Source organism: Grus americana, chromosome 1, assembly GCF_028858705.1.
Source record: "Grus americana isolate bGruAme1 chromosome 1, bGruAme1.mat, whole genome shotgun sequence".
In the NCBI taxonomy this organism is placed as follows: Eukaryota; Metazoa; Chordata; class Aves; order Gruiformes; family Gruidae; genus Grus; species Grus americana.
Genome location: NC_072852.1, coordinates 215,067,590 through 215,081,261, shown reverse-complemented (window position 1 = coordinate 215,081,261; position 13,672 = coordinate 215,067,590). Strand labels below are relative to the sequence as shown.

General features: G+C 39.7%; 1 protein-coding gene across 2 annotated transcripts in view; it reads right to left on the bottom strand.

Moving 5' to 3' along the window:
• The window catches only part of TENM4 (teneurin transmembrane protein 4), a 622,246-nt gene that overhangs the window by 174,201 nt on the left and 434,373 nt on the right, over positions 1–13,672 (bottom strand). For both annotated transcript variants that reach the window (XM_054803254.1, XM_054803243.1), the window contains 2 exons: positions 12,674–12,888; positions 6,901–7,111 (listed from right to left, as the gene is read on the bottom strand). In XM_054803254.1, coding sequence (XP_054659229.1) covers positions 6,901–7,111; positions 12,674–12,888 — 426 coding nt within the window. The remainder of the gene's footprint in view (positions 1–6,900; positions 7,112–12,673; positions 12,889–13,672) is intronic.

The following is a 13,672-nucleotide window of genomic DNA, read 5'->3' as shown; positions in this document are numbered from 1 at the left end:
TACATATAAAAATCAAACTAAAAATCAAGAAAAAGCTCAAGTCTAACGTTAAATAAATTATTCCATCTCTGCTTTAAAGCTAAGCTGGCTTTACACATTGTAATTTTCTACTGCTAGCTTTTATTCACAGAGCATCAATGAAGAGATACACTCTATACGGAAAGAGCAGCTACGGAAGTTTTTACAGCCAAGCATCTGACCTTTACAGGCTTCTTATTATTTAATTATCTTTGAGATGTGTCCCTAATTTCGCCTTTATTAGAGATGCCTTACATCTTCAAAAGAAAAATTCTGAAATAATAATTTTGCCTGCCATTATGGCTTGGGAAGCAGGGTTATTATGTAAGAATTGTTTCAGACACTTGCAGGGAGAAAAAAGGTCATCACAAATAACATCTAGATTTGAAACTATTGGTCTGACTTCAGGTTTCTTGGAAGTGCTGCAGCTCAAGCAGAAGTAGGCAGAAAGCTGCAGGTAAGGTTTAGGGAATGGTGTGCCATTGGATCATGTACCAACATTATTGACTGAAGCTGAAGGGGGTTAAAGAACCGGGAGCAATGCTTGATCTGTTAGGAGATGTCTGAAAAGGCAGACAGGGAGATAGACTCCAACACTGGGACATGCTCATCCCCTTGGCTCGCTTCCCTGGGAAATGAGACTATTCATGAATTTTGAGGAAAAAGGTGAAAAGATTAAAAAGGGACTGCTAAAGCTATTGTTGACTCCTAGGAGCTGAAGTTTTAAGCTGTATCACTATCCATCTAAAAACATCATAGGTGTCTTACCAAGAACAGCAAACAAAAAACCTCTACAATGGGGTCACAGCGTTGGTGGATAAGGGAACAGCAACTGATGTCATCTACCTGGACTTGTGCAAAGCATTTGACACTGTCCCGCACGATATCCTTGTCTCTAAACTGGAGAGACATGGATTTGATGGATGGACCACTCGGTGGATAAGGAATTGGCTGGATGGTCGCACTCAAAGAGTTACTGTCAATGGTTGGATATCTACATGTAGACCAGTGACAAGTGGTGTTCCTCAGGGGGTGGTACTGGGACCAGCGCTGTTTAACATCTTTGTCGGCGACATGGACAGTGGGATCGAGTGCACCCTCAGCAAGTTTGCTGATGACACCAAGCTGTGTGGTGCAGTTGACAAGCTGGAGGGAAGGGATGCCATCCAGAGGGACCTTGACAGCCTTGAGAGGTGGGACTGTGTGAACTGTATGAAGTTCAACAAGGCCAAGCGCAAGGTCCTGCATATGGGTCAGGGCAATCCCAAGCACAACTACAGGCTGGGTGGAGAATGGATGGAGAACAGCCCTGAGGAGAAGGACTTGGGAATGTTGGTGGGCGAGAAGCTTAACCTGAGCTGGCAATGTGCGCTTGCAGCCCAGAAACTAATGGACTTATTCAATTATCACCGAAGGACCTTATGTCCTCTGGCCAGCTGGATGTTTAGTGGAAGACATCTTGCAGTGCTGCAGCATAACCTGAACCTACTCTGTGAATAAGTGTAAGTTTTCAATCCAGCAGACATCTCAACCTAACATCATTCATGAGAACAAATTCACAAGGGAAAAAAAAACCCTAACACTGCCCGGCAGGGACTCAAAAATGCCCTTTTTGCTTCATACCTGAATGGAGTGACTGTATCTTTTCTAAATACTACCTGACTGAGACCTACAAGCTTTACCATACTCAGAGAACCTGGGTAAGAGCTAAATGCAGGAAACAAAGCATCAAAAAAGAGGTGGCAGCAACAAGAGGTTAATCAAAAAAGGCACTGACCATCTGATAGAGTGTCTGTCAAGCGAGGGCTTGTAATGGGACACAGAGAGCTGGAGGCAAAAAACTATTTGCAGAGCATGCAAAGCTCTGCTGTTATTTTGCAGGAGAGAGATCAATAACATCAAAAGCAAAGTTGTGATTTTCCTCCCTGCCATGGTTCTCATATGCTGCTGTATATCTTCTTCTGTGCAGAGCAAGCATAAGAGGAGTTGTGAGTATGGGAAGGAACAGGCTACTAATTAATTATCTGTAGAGGGTTACCACAAGGTGGAAGTGCTTGGAAGTCCCTCTGTGAAACAGGGGAAGGACTAAGATGACCATACTCATACGCAGTAGGGGAGAACACCACTTGTAGTAACTGAGCACTTCCACGGAGCAGCTGGAGTCCCATTAACAGTTAAAGGGTCCTGATTCAGCAAAGTACTTGCTAAAATTTCAGCCTGTTTTGCTGGATATAGCCTAAGGAGAAGTTCAGAAAAGGGTAGCTGGGATATTAAAAACGCTTTTCCTTATTCAGAGTCCTGAAGATCTAATCGTACATGGGGGAGTTTTAAGTCAAGTAACTCAGGCATTAAGGAGCTAAAAGAAAGTGTAAGCCAGAACAGATCACACCCCATGTTAGCCTGCACAGTCTCTTGACTCCTCAATATTTATATGAAACCAATTTAGACTTCTCCAGACATTAGCAAAGCAAGTGTAGATAACATGAATGGCTTTGAGACTGTAAGTGGATCACACTTATGCATCCCCTCTGAATTGGAAGTTGAGTTTAAGTTAGCCTACACACAGGCAGCAAAAGTAAGGGAAGCAAATCTGAGCTACTCAGGCTTTTCCTTTTCCCTTTGCTAAGACCAAGCTAAACACAAACGCATTTTCACTCAGAGCTAAGGAAGAGTCATTATTGTCACCTCTCACACAAGGAGGGTTCCCAGTCCCACGCTTGCCTCTGTGCCCTGTAATTTCTTCTCTCCTCTCTAAGCTCAGTCCTACCGCAAAGTGCTCCTCTGCTGGCATCCTTTCCATGTGTGAACTGATGTCCTAGGGACGGTATGGGGGTGGGTTATATTTTAGGCTCTTGCAGGAAGGGAGCTTGCCTTTTGATGTATATTGCAAAGTGCTGTATGTGCCGGCAGCCCCTTATAAAGAACACCCTCAGCTCGCTTTGCACTTTGATGGAGGAAAGTACTTACGGTAGTTTACGGGTAGTGGAGGGGGCAGGAGGAACAAGGGTTCTTTTCTTGAACTTAAGCCTTGTCTCTTGCAGAAGATAAAAGTGAGATAAAACCTTGCATCCTATCACGGGTGTTCTACATGTGTTTCCTATTACTTGTTGGGTGCCATGCTGGTAAACAGAGATGCTCTGCTCTCACAGACAGCTGGTTTTGCTTTTCCTTTTGATTTCTCAGTGGCCCTGCACAGCCAAGCTTGCCTGAGCTCAGCAGTAACAGCTGCTGGAAGACACTTTCTCTCCGACTCCGTCGATGCTGTTTTCAGGCTCTCAGATGTTTCTTGCTTCTCCTGAGCAGATTTTTGGCCAACATCTCTGTCTCAGATGTGCTGATTCCAGCTGATTCCTCAGCCTACTATTTTGCTCCACTTACACAAGATTGCTCTGAATAAATCACCACTATCAGGCAGAGGTGAATGCACAAGGTGCTTTTCAGAGAAGCGTTTCTATTAGAAATTTCAGAAAGTGCCGCCAATGTCATTTACAAAAAGGTTAATTTATTATTGAGAGACCTTGATTGTCCGTTCCTTTATAATGTCTTGCATTGTAATTCAGAGGAATGGGATATAAAAATGCTATTAAAAGATGAAAACTTTTCCAGAATAATCTTTTTTTTTCCCTCTCCACCTGAATTGCCTGTATTATGCAGAAGCGTAAGCTCTGACAGGCATTACGATGCTGTAGTCTCCCCAGGTTTATGTGCTGTGGCATGTAACACGCACGCATTTTGATACCACCTACCTTTTTAGTGATGATAGTTCCACATCCTCTCAGAAAACAGGCTAAACTGCCATCTCCTGCCCTCAAAATCAGTGCTAATGTTCCTGAGTGGATTCAGTTACACCTATATTGGACTCCAAAACCGTATGATGGACAGCCTCACAATTTATGAAATTAAGTGTGTGTTATCAAACTGGGAATACAGATGCTTTTTTCCATTTTTCTCCAGTTTTCTCTAGAATAATGGAGGCCAAATCTTTCCAGACAAGCACTGGACAGCAATTGCAGTTTATAATGTCATATAGAGCCTGCAATGATTTTACCGGCTCTGAAAAGTTCAGTCTGTTGGAACATAGCAGATATACTTGGAAAATCAGCACGCTTTCCACTCAACATTTTTATTGCTGAAGTAAAAGCTATAGTCCTTTACTCAGGTGAGTCCTTACTCACAGGGGAGGTTTGCCTGAGGAATGGCTGCACAGTTTGGCTTTATGAACTTATCATTATGATCACCATTATCAATTTTGTGCTTTCTACTATTATCCCTGATTATTAATTAATGCTTAATGCATTTTCCCAGCAGTTCTATCAGCCTCGCAGCATCTCTGGGGAAATGTCACTCTCCTCAGTTTTACGTGGTGAGCAGCTGAAGCATGAGCCTGGGCTGGGTCAGAATTAGCACATCAATCAGAATTCAGGAGTTCCAGGCTGCTGGTCCTCTTCTCAGATCATCAGATCCTACTTCCTTCATCACAGCTATACTTTTCAAACACACTCTCACTGTAAGCCCTATGTCAGTGCAATAATAAAGGGAGATTTTTCTATGTGCTCCGGTCGCAGAAATCAAATTAAATGGCACCTTGTCTCTGACAGTCAGCACAACTCCTCTGCAGGTTCTTCACCCCACACAGAAAGATCTGAGGCTCCCATCAGGTATGACTTGATTTATTTGTTTGGCACTGCAATTTAACACCCTAGTTCATAAACACTGCGTCAGGTTGCTGTATCCTCTTTACTCTGGCACTGACAAAAATTATAACACTACAGTATTATGGTATTTATAGACTTAAAATGTAGCAACCATGTCTTGCCAGACCTCATGAATACACTAGAAAGGTTCTGAAGCATTACAGTACATTTACACAAAACACCTGCCTTGATTTTTTTTAAACAAGTTGTCGAAATCTAGTCTAGAGAAGAAAGGTTCCAACTTGTTATGGTTATTACATTTTTTTATGGCACGTATAAAAATGCTGCACTTCTCTGGCCACATTCTAGCCAAGAAGCCACCTCTTCCCATCTAAAATTTTTACTTATCTCAAGTGAGTTTCAAAGTGGAGAGCTTGTACCTAAACAGTTTTTCCTGCACACTGTAGCTTTGTGTTGCTATACAGCTGCCAGTGGGTAAAGTGATTCCCACATACGGGGCAAAGCTCTTTCTTGTGGTACAGCAAAAGAAAACTTCCTTGTACTGAAAGACAGAATGATTCAAGGTAAGCAGGGGGGATATTCTGTGGACCGTTCTACTTATCACGTGGTCGTGAAGGTACAGCAGAGTATAAACAAAAAAAATAGCATTGCCTTAAAGACAGTCCGACACGCTTCTCACCCATACCATTCACCTCCTGTTCAAAGAAAAATTCAGAATGGTTTGGCTTTTTGGTTTTTCCCCCCTTATGACAGTGCAGTGAGGCCAAGAGAAAAGTCTGGCTGGAATACTTAGCAGCACTTTGAAAACAAGAACAACTAGTGACTGTGCTTTAAAAGTGTTTTCTGCTGTGAGAGCTTTACCGATTTTCCTGTGATGAAGAAATTCTTAGACAAAGAAAAAGAAGTCACTCAGAAGATTACCTGGAGCTTCTTCTGGGCAGAAGGTGGTCGGTGTAAGTAAAAACTCAAATTGCTAAAGCAAATTAAATGAAACTAAATCTGCATTCTATAGAGCAGGACTTCAATTTCATAAGTTAACATGCAACTATTTTTAGTGTTGCTTAACTGTGAACAGGATTGAACATGTGCGTTTACAGGTTCTAAATCTAACAAAGAGCATTAAGGAGTGTTTCTACTTCTGCATTAGATAAACTTTAGCGCTAAAACAGAATATTGGGATCTTAATGACTTTGCTTTAATAAGACCTAAACTTTTAATTAACCTGCCAAGACAAATTACAGCCCATAGCTCTTAGGTAACTATTGCAGACAGCTGAGACTCAACGCCAATGCCTCTTCTGGGAGAGGGATTAATGGCAGCTTTGGAATGAGTCTGCTTTTTTCAGCAAAGAAAAAAAGTCCATTAAACAATCACTGTGGCTCGAAGAAAGCTGAGTGCTAGCTTTATGAAGCAATCTTTAAATTACAACCAAATTAATTTGGGTATATGAGCAGTTTCAGGAGGTCAGTCTAATTTAAAATTAAATATTATTGAATCAGAACCAGATTCTAATATTTACAGGGTGGAAGAAGAACACCCAGTGTGCTAGGCTGTCAGGCAGCCCAGAGGCAGCATCCTTTTCTCCTCGGACAGCAACAAATCAGTGCCTTTGCGCTGAACTGGCAGGGCACTTTACTGCCAGAGAAACTGAGACCTGTTTAGTTAATTTGTTCTTCTTAAGAAATCTCAGCTTCTTTCTGTTAGCAAGGAGAAACAAAGATTCGTGTTATTGTGGGTCCTACTACCAAGCCTTGTAGTGCTCTTTATTGGAATTTTAACCCCAGTACTCTGCATGAACTCCAGCTTGAGTAATTTTGATGGTGCTCAAAGGCAGGACTGTGTATCACACAAAACCGTTGCATGGTGCTGCTGCGTGCTCTTCAATCATTCCTATACCTCTGCTCCACAAAGAGAAAAAACCCAACCAACCAACCAAAAAACCTAAATAAAAAGAAGATCAAAGGAAGAAAATGAAGCAGGGAATTTCAAGCTTGTAATCCATCTTTGGCACTGGGTAGAATCTCGTTCCGGATATAGTTACTAAAAAGACCTACAAAATGCTTATGAGATATTTAGGGCCTAACAGTATTCAGCCTGTTGCTAAATACATCCCCTACAAGCATTCTCTCTGAAACCACACAAAGCTACCACGCAATTTGAGTACGTGCATTAATACCTGGCCTCGAGGCATATTTAGGAGTGTAAGAATAATACAGGAAATCCTTACCAATAGCAGTAGTAAGAAAAGAAACCACTTCCGATTCCTTGCCATCATTGTAGAAGGCTAAATGCCATATTCCTGAATCTAAATATTGGATAAATCCTGTCTCATGGCTGGACAAGGGCACAAAAGCTCTGTGTTGCCGCTGAGGTCCTTCTAAGCTTCTCTCCTCCTGCGTCAGTAGACGTCTTCCATCAAGGAGCTCGACAAAGTCAAACTGAAACATAAAAAAAGAGTGATGTTTGTGTTTATTTCAGGTTTCCTCTAGCTTAAGTCTCTTGCTTGGGGTCTGTCTTATGAGGGAGACATACTTTGCATTGAGTATTAGAAACGTAATCTACAGAAGTATCATAAACAGGATTTTCTCTGGTAAATCAAGTACATTCCTGGACTACCTGCAAATAACCATTTTGGAAATAGCTAGTATATGAATGCATTTTCCTGTAATTACATGAATCAAGAAATCATCTTTATTTAGAATGTGATTTGGGGCATACTGACCCTACTGATCTGTTCTCATTCTGTAGAAACACAGGCAGGGAAACACGAGGTCCAGGGACCATGCTGAAATGGCACTGTACGTATGATGTAAGAACCTTATTTGTTAGTTTCTTTGTGTCTTGGCTAATAAAGGAAAATGGATAGAAAAATGTATCTGGCCTAACTGGGTTGTTTGCCAGAATTGCTATGGGTCACCAAGAAAAAGATAAGAGGTATTTGTAAGGAAATTCTGGTAGAGGTTTTGCAGAAGTATTTTGCTTAGCCAGCAAGGGTTTTATCTTAATAGCAAAAGTGGTTAAAAGATCATACAAGATGAAGATGGAAAAGAGAAAAAGTAATATGTAAAAGTCCCATTTAAAGGGTAGCTTTTGGAAATTTTCCTCAAAAGGACATACTTATTTTTTGCCAGGGTAACCAGCTGAATAACTGCTTTGATTTTGCTACTAGTATTGCAACAACCTTTAGTTCCCGATTTAAATAACTTTCTACTGACTTTCTGCAATAATTGTATTCTGTCTGGTAATATATTAATAGGACGAGTCAGATACAAGCCTAGCAGACATCACTAATGTTATGTGAACCTTATCTAATCTGACTTTTAGCATGTGTTTAGGTGAACGGGACATCTTGTGAGCAGAACCCTGCAGTTGAGGCACAGCGTAGTTTTTCTATTCCTTGACTTCACTTGGTTTTGCCTCTCTCATCCAGTTGGTCAAATAAGCTTTTAGTTTTTGGCAGGAAGGAGGAAGACAGGCAGAAAGAAACAACAACACTTATTTTGGTACCAGTAAATGGTGCTGCACTGAATGGCTGCTGAGTGTTGGCTGAGTGTGGCAACAATATTTAGGCTTTTGATTCATTATCCCTTTTGACTTTACTGTAGCAAAATTTGGTGCTTCTGTTATATTATTAAGTTGTCTGGTATGGTCTTCAACGTCAAGCAAGGTACGGACTTGATGACATTGATCTTAAAGGTCTTTTCCAACCAAAATGATTCTACAATTCCATGACATGTTTTCCTCTGCACTCATTGCTAAGTTGAAAAAAAATTAAAAGTGTTTCTTTCCAACAACATTTTGAGAAATAGCTATATGTGACATAGCTTGCACATGAAATGACAAAATTTGTCCCTAGAGTATTTTTATTACAGTATTTTAAAATATTTATTTACATGAAATAACGGTTTGAGCCTTGCTTTAATTTTTTGCTGTATTTCAGTATATAGATCTCTCAAATTTGGTGCTGAAGTGTCTTTTGAGAACATAAAAGCTGGCACGCCTGCAAAAGGCATTCCTTTTGGGTGTCTACCCAAGTTAGCTTTGTCAGAGACAGAGTTTCTATTTTGAAAAAAATATCATGTAAATACAAATTATAAAATATACAACATAAAAATATAAAATCTTAAAAAATAATTAAAAATGTAAGTTTCTATTTTGAAAAAAAAAAAAAAAAGATTTAGTGATTTTAAGTTTAAGAGGATACCAGTGAGAGGTTTGAATGGCACTTTGCGAGCCAGATATTTGTAGCCACCTCGAGGATGAGGTATTGCCTAGGCTGATTCCTCATCTGGTCTCAGCATGGCCTCAGTGACACGGCTGAGAAGGGCAGTGACAGAGGACATCACGGCGCTGTCTGGTTGCTGGGAGTGTCTCAGTGGAGTTGCGTTTGACTGAGGAAAACATTGGCCAGGTGTACCTGAAGAACTTAAAACCAGTAAGAGAAAAGCCAACATAGTTCCATTTCCATTTTGCAGCATGATGGAACAGACTGACTAGATTTTTAAAAGGTAACTGCAGACACCACAGGTAAAGTTCATCTCATGAAGTGGTAACATCTCTGTGGCAGCTTGAATTAGTTTTCTAGAACCACTGGATTGCAGTCAAAGAAAGAGATACTTCTAGAATGCAATTTGCCTCATCCTAAAGTTGACATCTAAGAAATGACCATGGATTGTGCCTTAGGACCAGCCCTTTCTCGCTACATACTAGATGAGGATGCTTAAAGCTTAGTGAGATGAAAATAATTTCAAGGCACCCAGCTACGGTGAGCTGCTGTTGTTACGGTCCAGTCTGGGTTATGCTTACTTGGGGCTTCCTGCCAAAAGTTTATTTTTATATAAATATGTGAAAGATGCTGCTGTGGATGTTGATGACTTTGCAAAATTACTAGTTACTAGTTGTATATATTAATTGTACCACAAATGGATCGTGCTTTATTGCATTTTAATACATTCAGAAATTTTTAATATGCAAGTAGAGTTATTGCAAGCAAGGAAATCGTAGATAAAATACCACGTTAATCAATTCAAATTGCACAAATAGAAAAATGCCTCCCACAAGCTGTGATGGCCAATCTTTAAAATTTATGATTTAACAAAATTTAGCCTAGGCTAAAAAGAGTTTAAAAAATTATTTGATCTAGGAAGATTAAATCTGATAGACCATAATAAAATTATGTAACTTTTATTATGATTTGTTGAGAAGAATGAGAAGAAATGCCTTTAGTTAACAGTAAACTATTTCAGGCTTATTCAGGCTCCATTTCTATAACTACAGAAATTTGGAGCTTGCATTTTCTTCATACTTATTAGTGTCCATGGTTGTTGGCAACCTTGACTAGAAGACAGACCACCACAGGCAGAGAAAGTTTCCCAAAGAGAATCTGGAATAGTTTATTGTTCTAGCATGGATAAATGTGACTTTTAACATTTTACCAAATTCAGGAATATATGCTAAGAGTCTACAGCCTTGGGATCAATTCAAAGATCCTGAAAGAGAATAGACTATGTTAAGGCCCACGCTACAGAAGACAGATTATCCAAACAGAAGAAATATCTATTTATCTAACACAGAAGAAAACCTGACGATCAGCCAGAATTTTACTACTGCCAGCAACTAGATAAACTGGGGAAAAAAATTTGACCTTTTATTAAATTCTTCCAGGGGAGATTGTATCACTGCTCTAAGCATATATTTTGTCAAAGTCTTGTTTATGAAATTCCTTACAAAATTTGGAAATACAAACCTCATTTCGCAGATTTATGGGGTGCAGCAGATACTCTGGATTATGCAAGAGAAAAGATGAGATTTGTGTAATATGTATTAACTATGAGAGATGTGTACAATTCCAACACAGAAAACAGGTTACCTATTTAATGATTCCTCAAGCTATTAAGCTATGGTGAGATTAAATGTTAAGGATTAAACTTCATATCAAAATATACAGAAAGAGAACAATGTTTTAATTGACAGCAAGTTTATAAAATGATAAATCTAGGAAAAGGGATCATTTCAAAAGTAAATTAACTATTAACAAGTAATACATCAATATTGTTTCAATATCTGCAGTTTCATTAAGTTATTTCTTCAGAACAGGGTGGGTTTTGGGATCTGTTTCTATTTGTGTACCATGACTTTTATTGTTTGAACAAAAATGTCCCTCAAGTCATTTTTTGGTGATGTTTTGGTCCAAATAATGATTGGCAGCTCTCAATCAGTGGCTACACAAAAAGCAGCACTTACAAGGACTCTGAGCAAATGCATCGCCTCCTCCAGCACGTAATATTGACAAACACGTGCCACATCCCACATTTAACATCTCATTCTCAGCTGAGGCTTCAACTGATACACAATCACACTGTTTTAAACGGGAAAGGTCCTAACACTGACAAATCACTCAAAATATCCCAGGAAAAAAATGAGGTTGAAGAAAAAACAGCAGCAATGGTGAAGTCCGTCTGGGCTTCTTAGTTGCTTAAAACATTACTATGGTTGGGTGTAGCGCCCTGCTACGTTTAAAGATTTTGCTTTAAGTTAAATAGACTTGAGGTTTAGGTGTTAAATTTTACATTTCGTTATTTAAACAATTGAAACTATTAATGAAATAACTCCTGTTCCATAACGGAAATTAATAATGATAATAAACAAGAAAAATCAGAGTTAATACAGACTTCTGATCTGCCGTATTATGTAACCATGACTTGAGTTTTATTTAAATAATACAGGAGTTTTAAGTTTTAAATGTTTGAAATTCCCCGTAAAAAGAGACTGATTAAAAATGGGCAATAACAGCACTATTGTGTCACTAAATTTACGTCCTGCTGATCCTATTGAAATATTTTAATTCTGCAGAAAAGCAGGCAGAGAAAGTGTAGATTTATGACACCTCTTTGATATAAATAAGTTGCAGGTGTGCTAATATGTAGAAAATCCCATACTACCCAGAAAGATTGTAATAAATAATAAATGTATTTGTTTGTTCAAAAAGAAAATAAAAGCAGAGTATTTCTATAGATCTCAAATAGTTGGTTGGTTACTAGGCTTCTCAATAGTGGAGGGGAGGGGTAAGTTAGAAAATTAATAAAAACCTGGTAATACTTTGATAACTTGCTGAGGCAAGTGGGAGTAAGATGCTTTGCATTGCCAATGAGAGTTACACCCCAATGTATTAATCAATCTGGTTAAGAGCAGCTTAGAAACTGAAATGGAAAGCAGAGAAAATAATGTACAAATTCCTTATTTAAAGGGAAGGTTCTTCAGAGCTTGTCCCAGAAAGTGACTTCTTGAAAAGGCTTTTGCCAAGGTGTGTCAAGAAAAGCAATCAAATTCATTTTAGTCCTACAGAATAATTATATCTTGATTTCTGCTGAAGTAAGCCAGTGGCTTTTTGTAAAAATTTGTTTGTGTTTGGTTATACACCAATTACCGCGCTCTGACCAACGTCAGTCTAATCTGACAGTCAACATGCATAATGTGAAGAGTTGGCTCAAGGCATTTCAGCACAGAAGACAAAAGTGAATCGTGCTCCCATGAGGGTGAGTGACTGGGGTCTTGCTGCCCTTACCATGAGAGGGGAAAGGCAGAGGCTGAAAGAGGGAGACAGACCTGAGATACACAAGACTGCTTAAGAGATGATTCTTTTTGACGTAGGTTGAGCGTGGCTGCTGCTGCAAGGGACGCTGGATGGAGAAGGTGGTATCTCATGCTGCCTTAAGCAACCAGCTGATACCCTCTGCGACCACCAGCCCACAAAACCCTTCTCCTCCTCTGGCAGCTTGCTGCCTTAGGCAACTGCCCGCTTTGCCTCTGCCTACAGCCCACCGGCTTAATGTGTGTAAATTTTGCAGTTGTCACTTGATTATCTTTCTCCGGACAGGTGACCTTTAACACCTTGCAAGCATGCAACAAATTCTTGAAAGGAATAGCTGAAATAAAACAGTAAGCCATAAGAACATACAATTTAAGACAACTATTATTTAATTGAAATGAGGTTCCATTACCTGTGTATGTGATGGCGGGAGGCCTTTTCTGCCATAGATGCCAACCAGAGCTGCCTTTCCTAAAGACACATTGAATTTCAGATGCACTGGGTGGTCGATGAACACCTGAGATCTCCAAAAGGTACCAGGAGGGATCTTCTGTGTGGCTCGTCTGCCAACATCAATTTCTCCAGAGTCTATAAAACTGTCGTCTGGAAAGAAACTACTGGGCTTTCCTGCCAAAACACAGGAACAAAAATCTTGGATTAGGCTTACATCCTAAAAGTAATCCAATCATACTGATATCTCTGACATTGATCTCCAGAAACAGTCTATTAGTGTCCTGAGGTCTTCAGAGTGCTTTGTCTAGCCAATCCATATGATTATGGGAGGAAAACTGGCAGGGTTATTCCTGGCTTCAGTGACTGTTTTGTTTGAAAACATGAACATGGGAAGAGCAACCTGGAGAAAAATGACCTTTTGTTTAAATAGTAACATCAGAGAGTGCGTAATTACATTCTGAAGATAAGAATAAATCATCTGATGTTATATCCTAAATGAATATAAGTTCACAGATGGAGAAGTGATCATTACATTAACGAAGAGAAGTGTAGTAATAGTGAGGTAGACATGTGTCACAGAATGGAATGGTAGTGTGGAGAACAGCAGCATGAACAATGCCTCAGTGGGGAAAGAAAAATGTTTCTCCATTAAATTAATTCTTGACAGTGGTAACAGCATTTGAAATTTGTTCAACAGTCCAAAAAAAGGACTGAGAAAAATGAAGGAAATCATACCCTGCCCTTGAGTAATAATATCTACTAAGAAACATGAGAGGTTTTAATTGGGTTTCAATACAATCTCTAAAGTGTGTTACGATTATCCATCCTCTTTCAGAAGACAAGCAAATGGAGGCATCTGTTTCTTAAAGCGACCACCCAGATGCAGAGCCCGGGTAGCTGGGTGGCAATCGGTACATGCCATAATGTCCAAGGGAGTCAGCAGGGACCTCGGCATTCC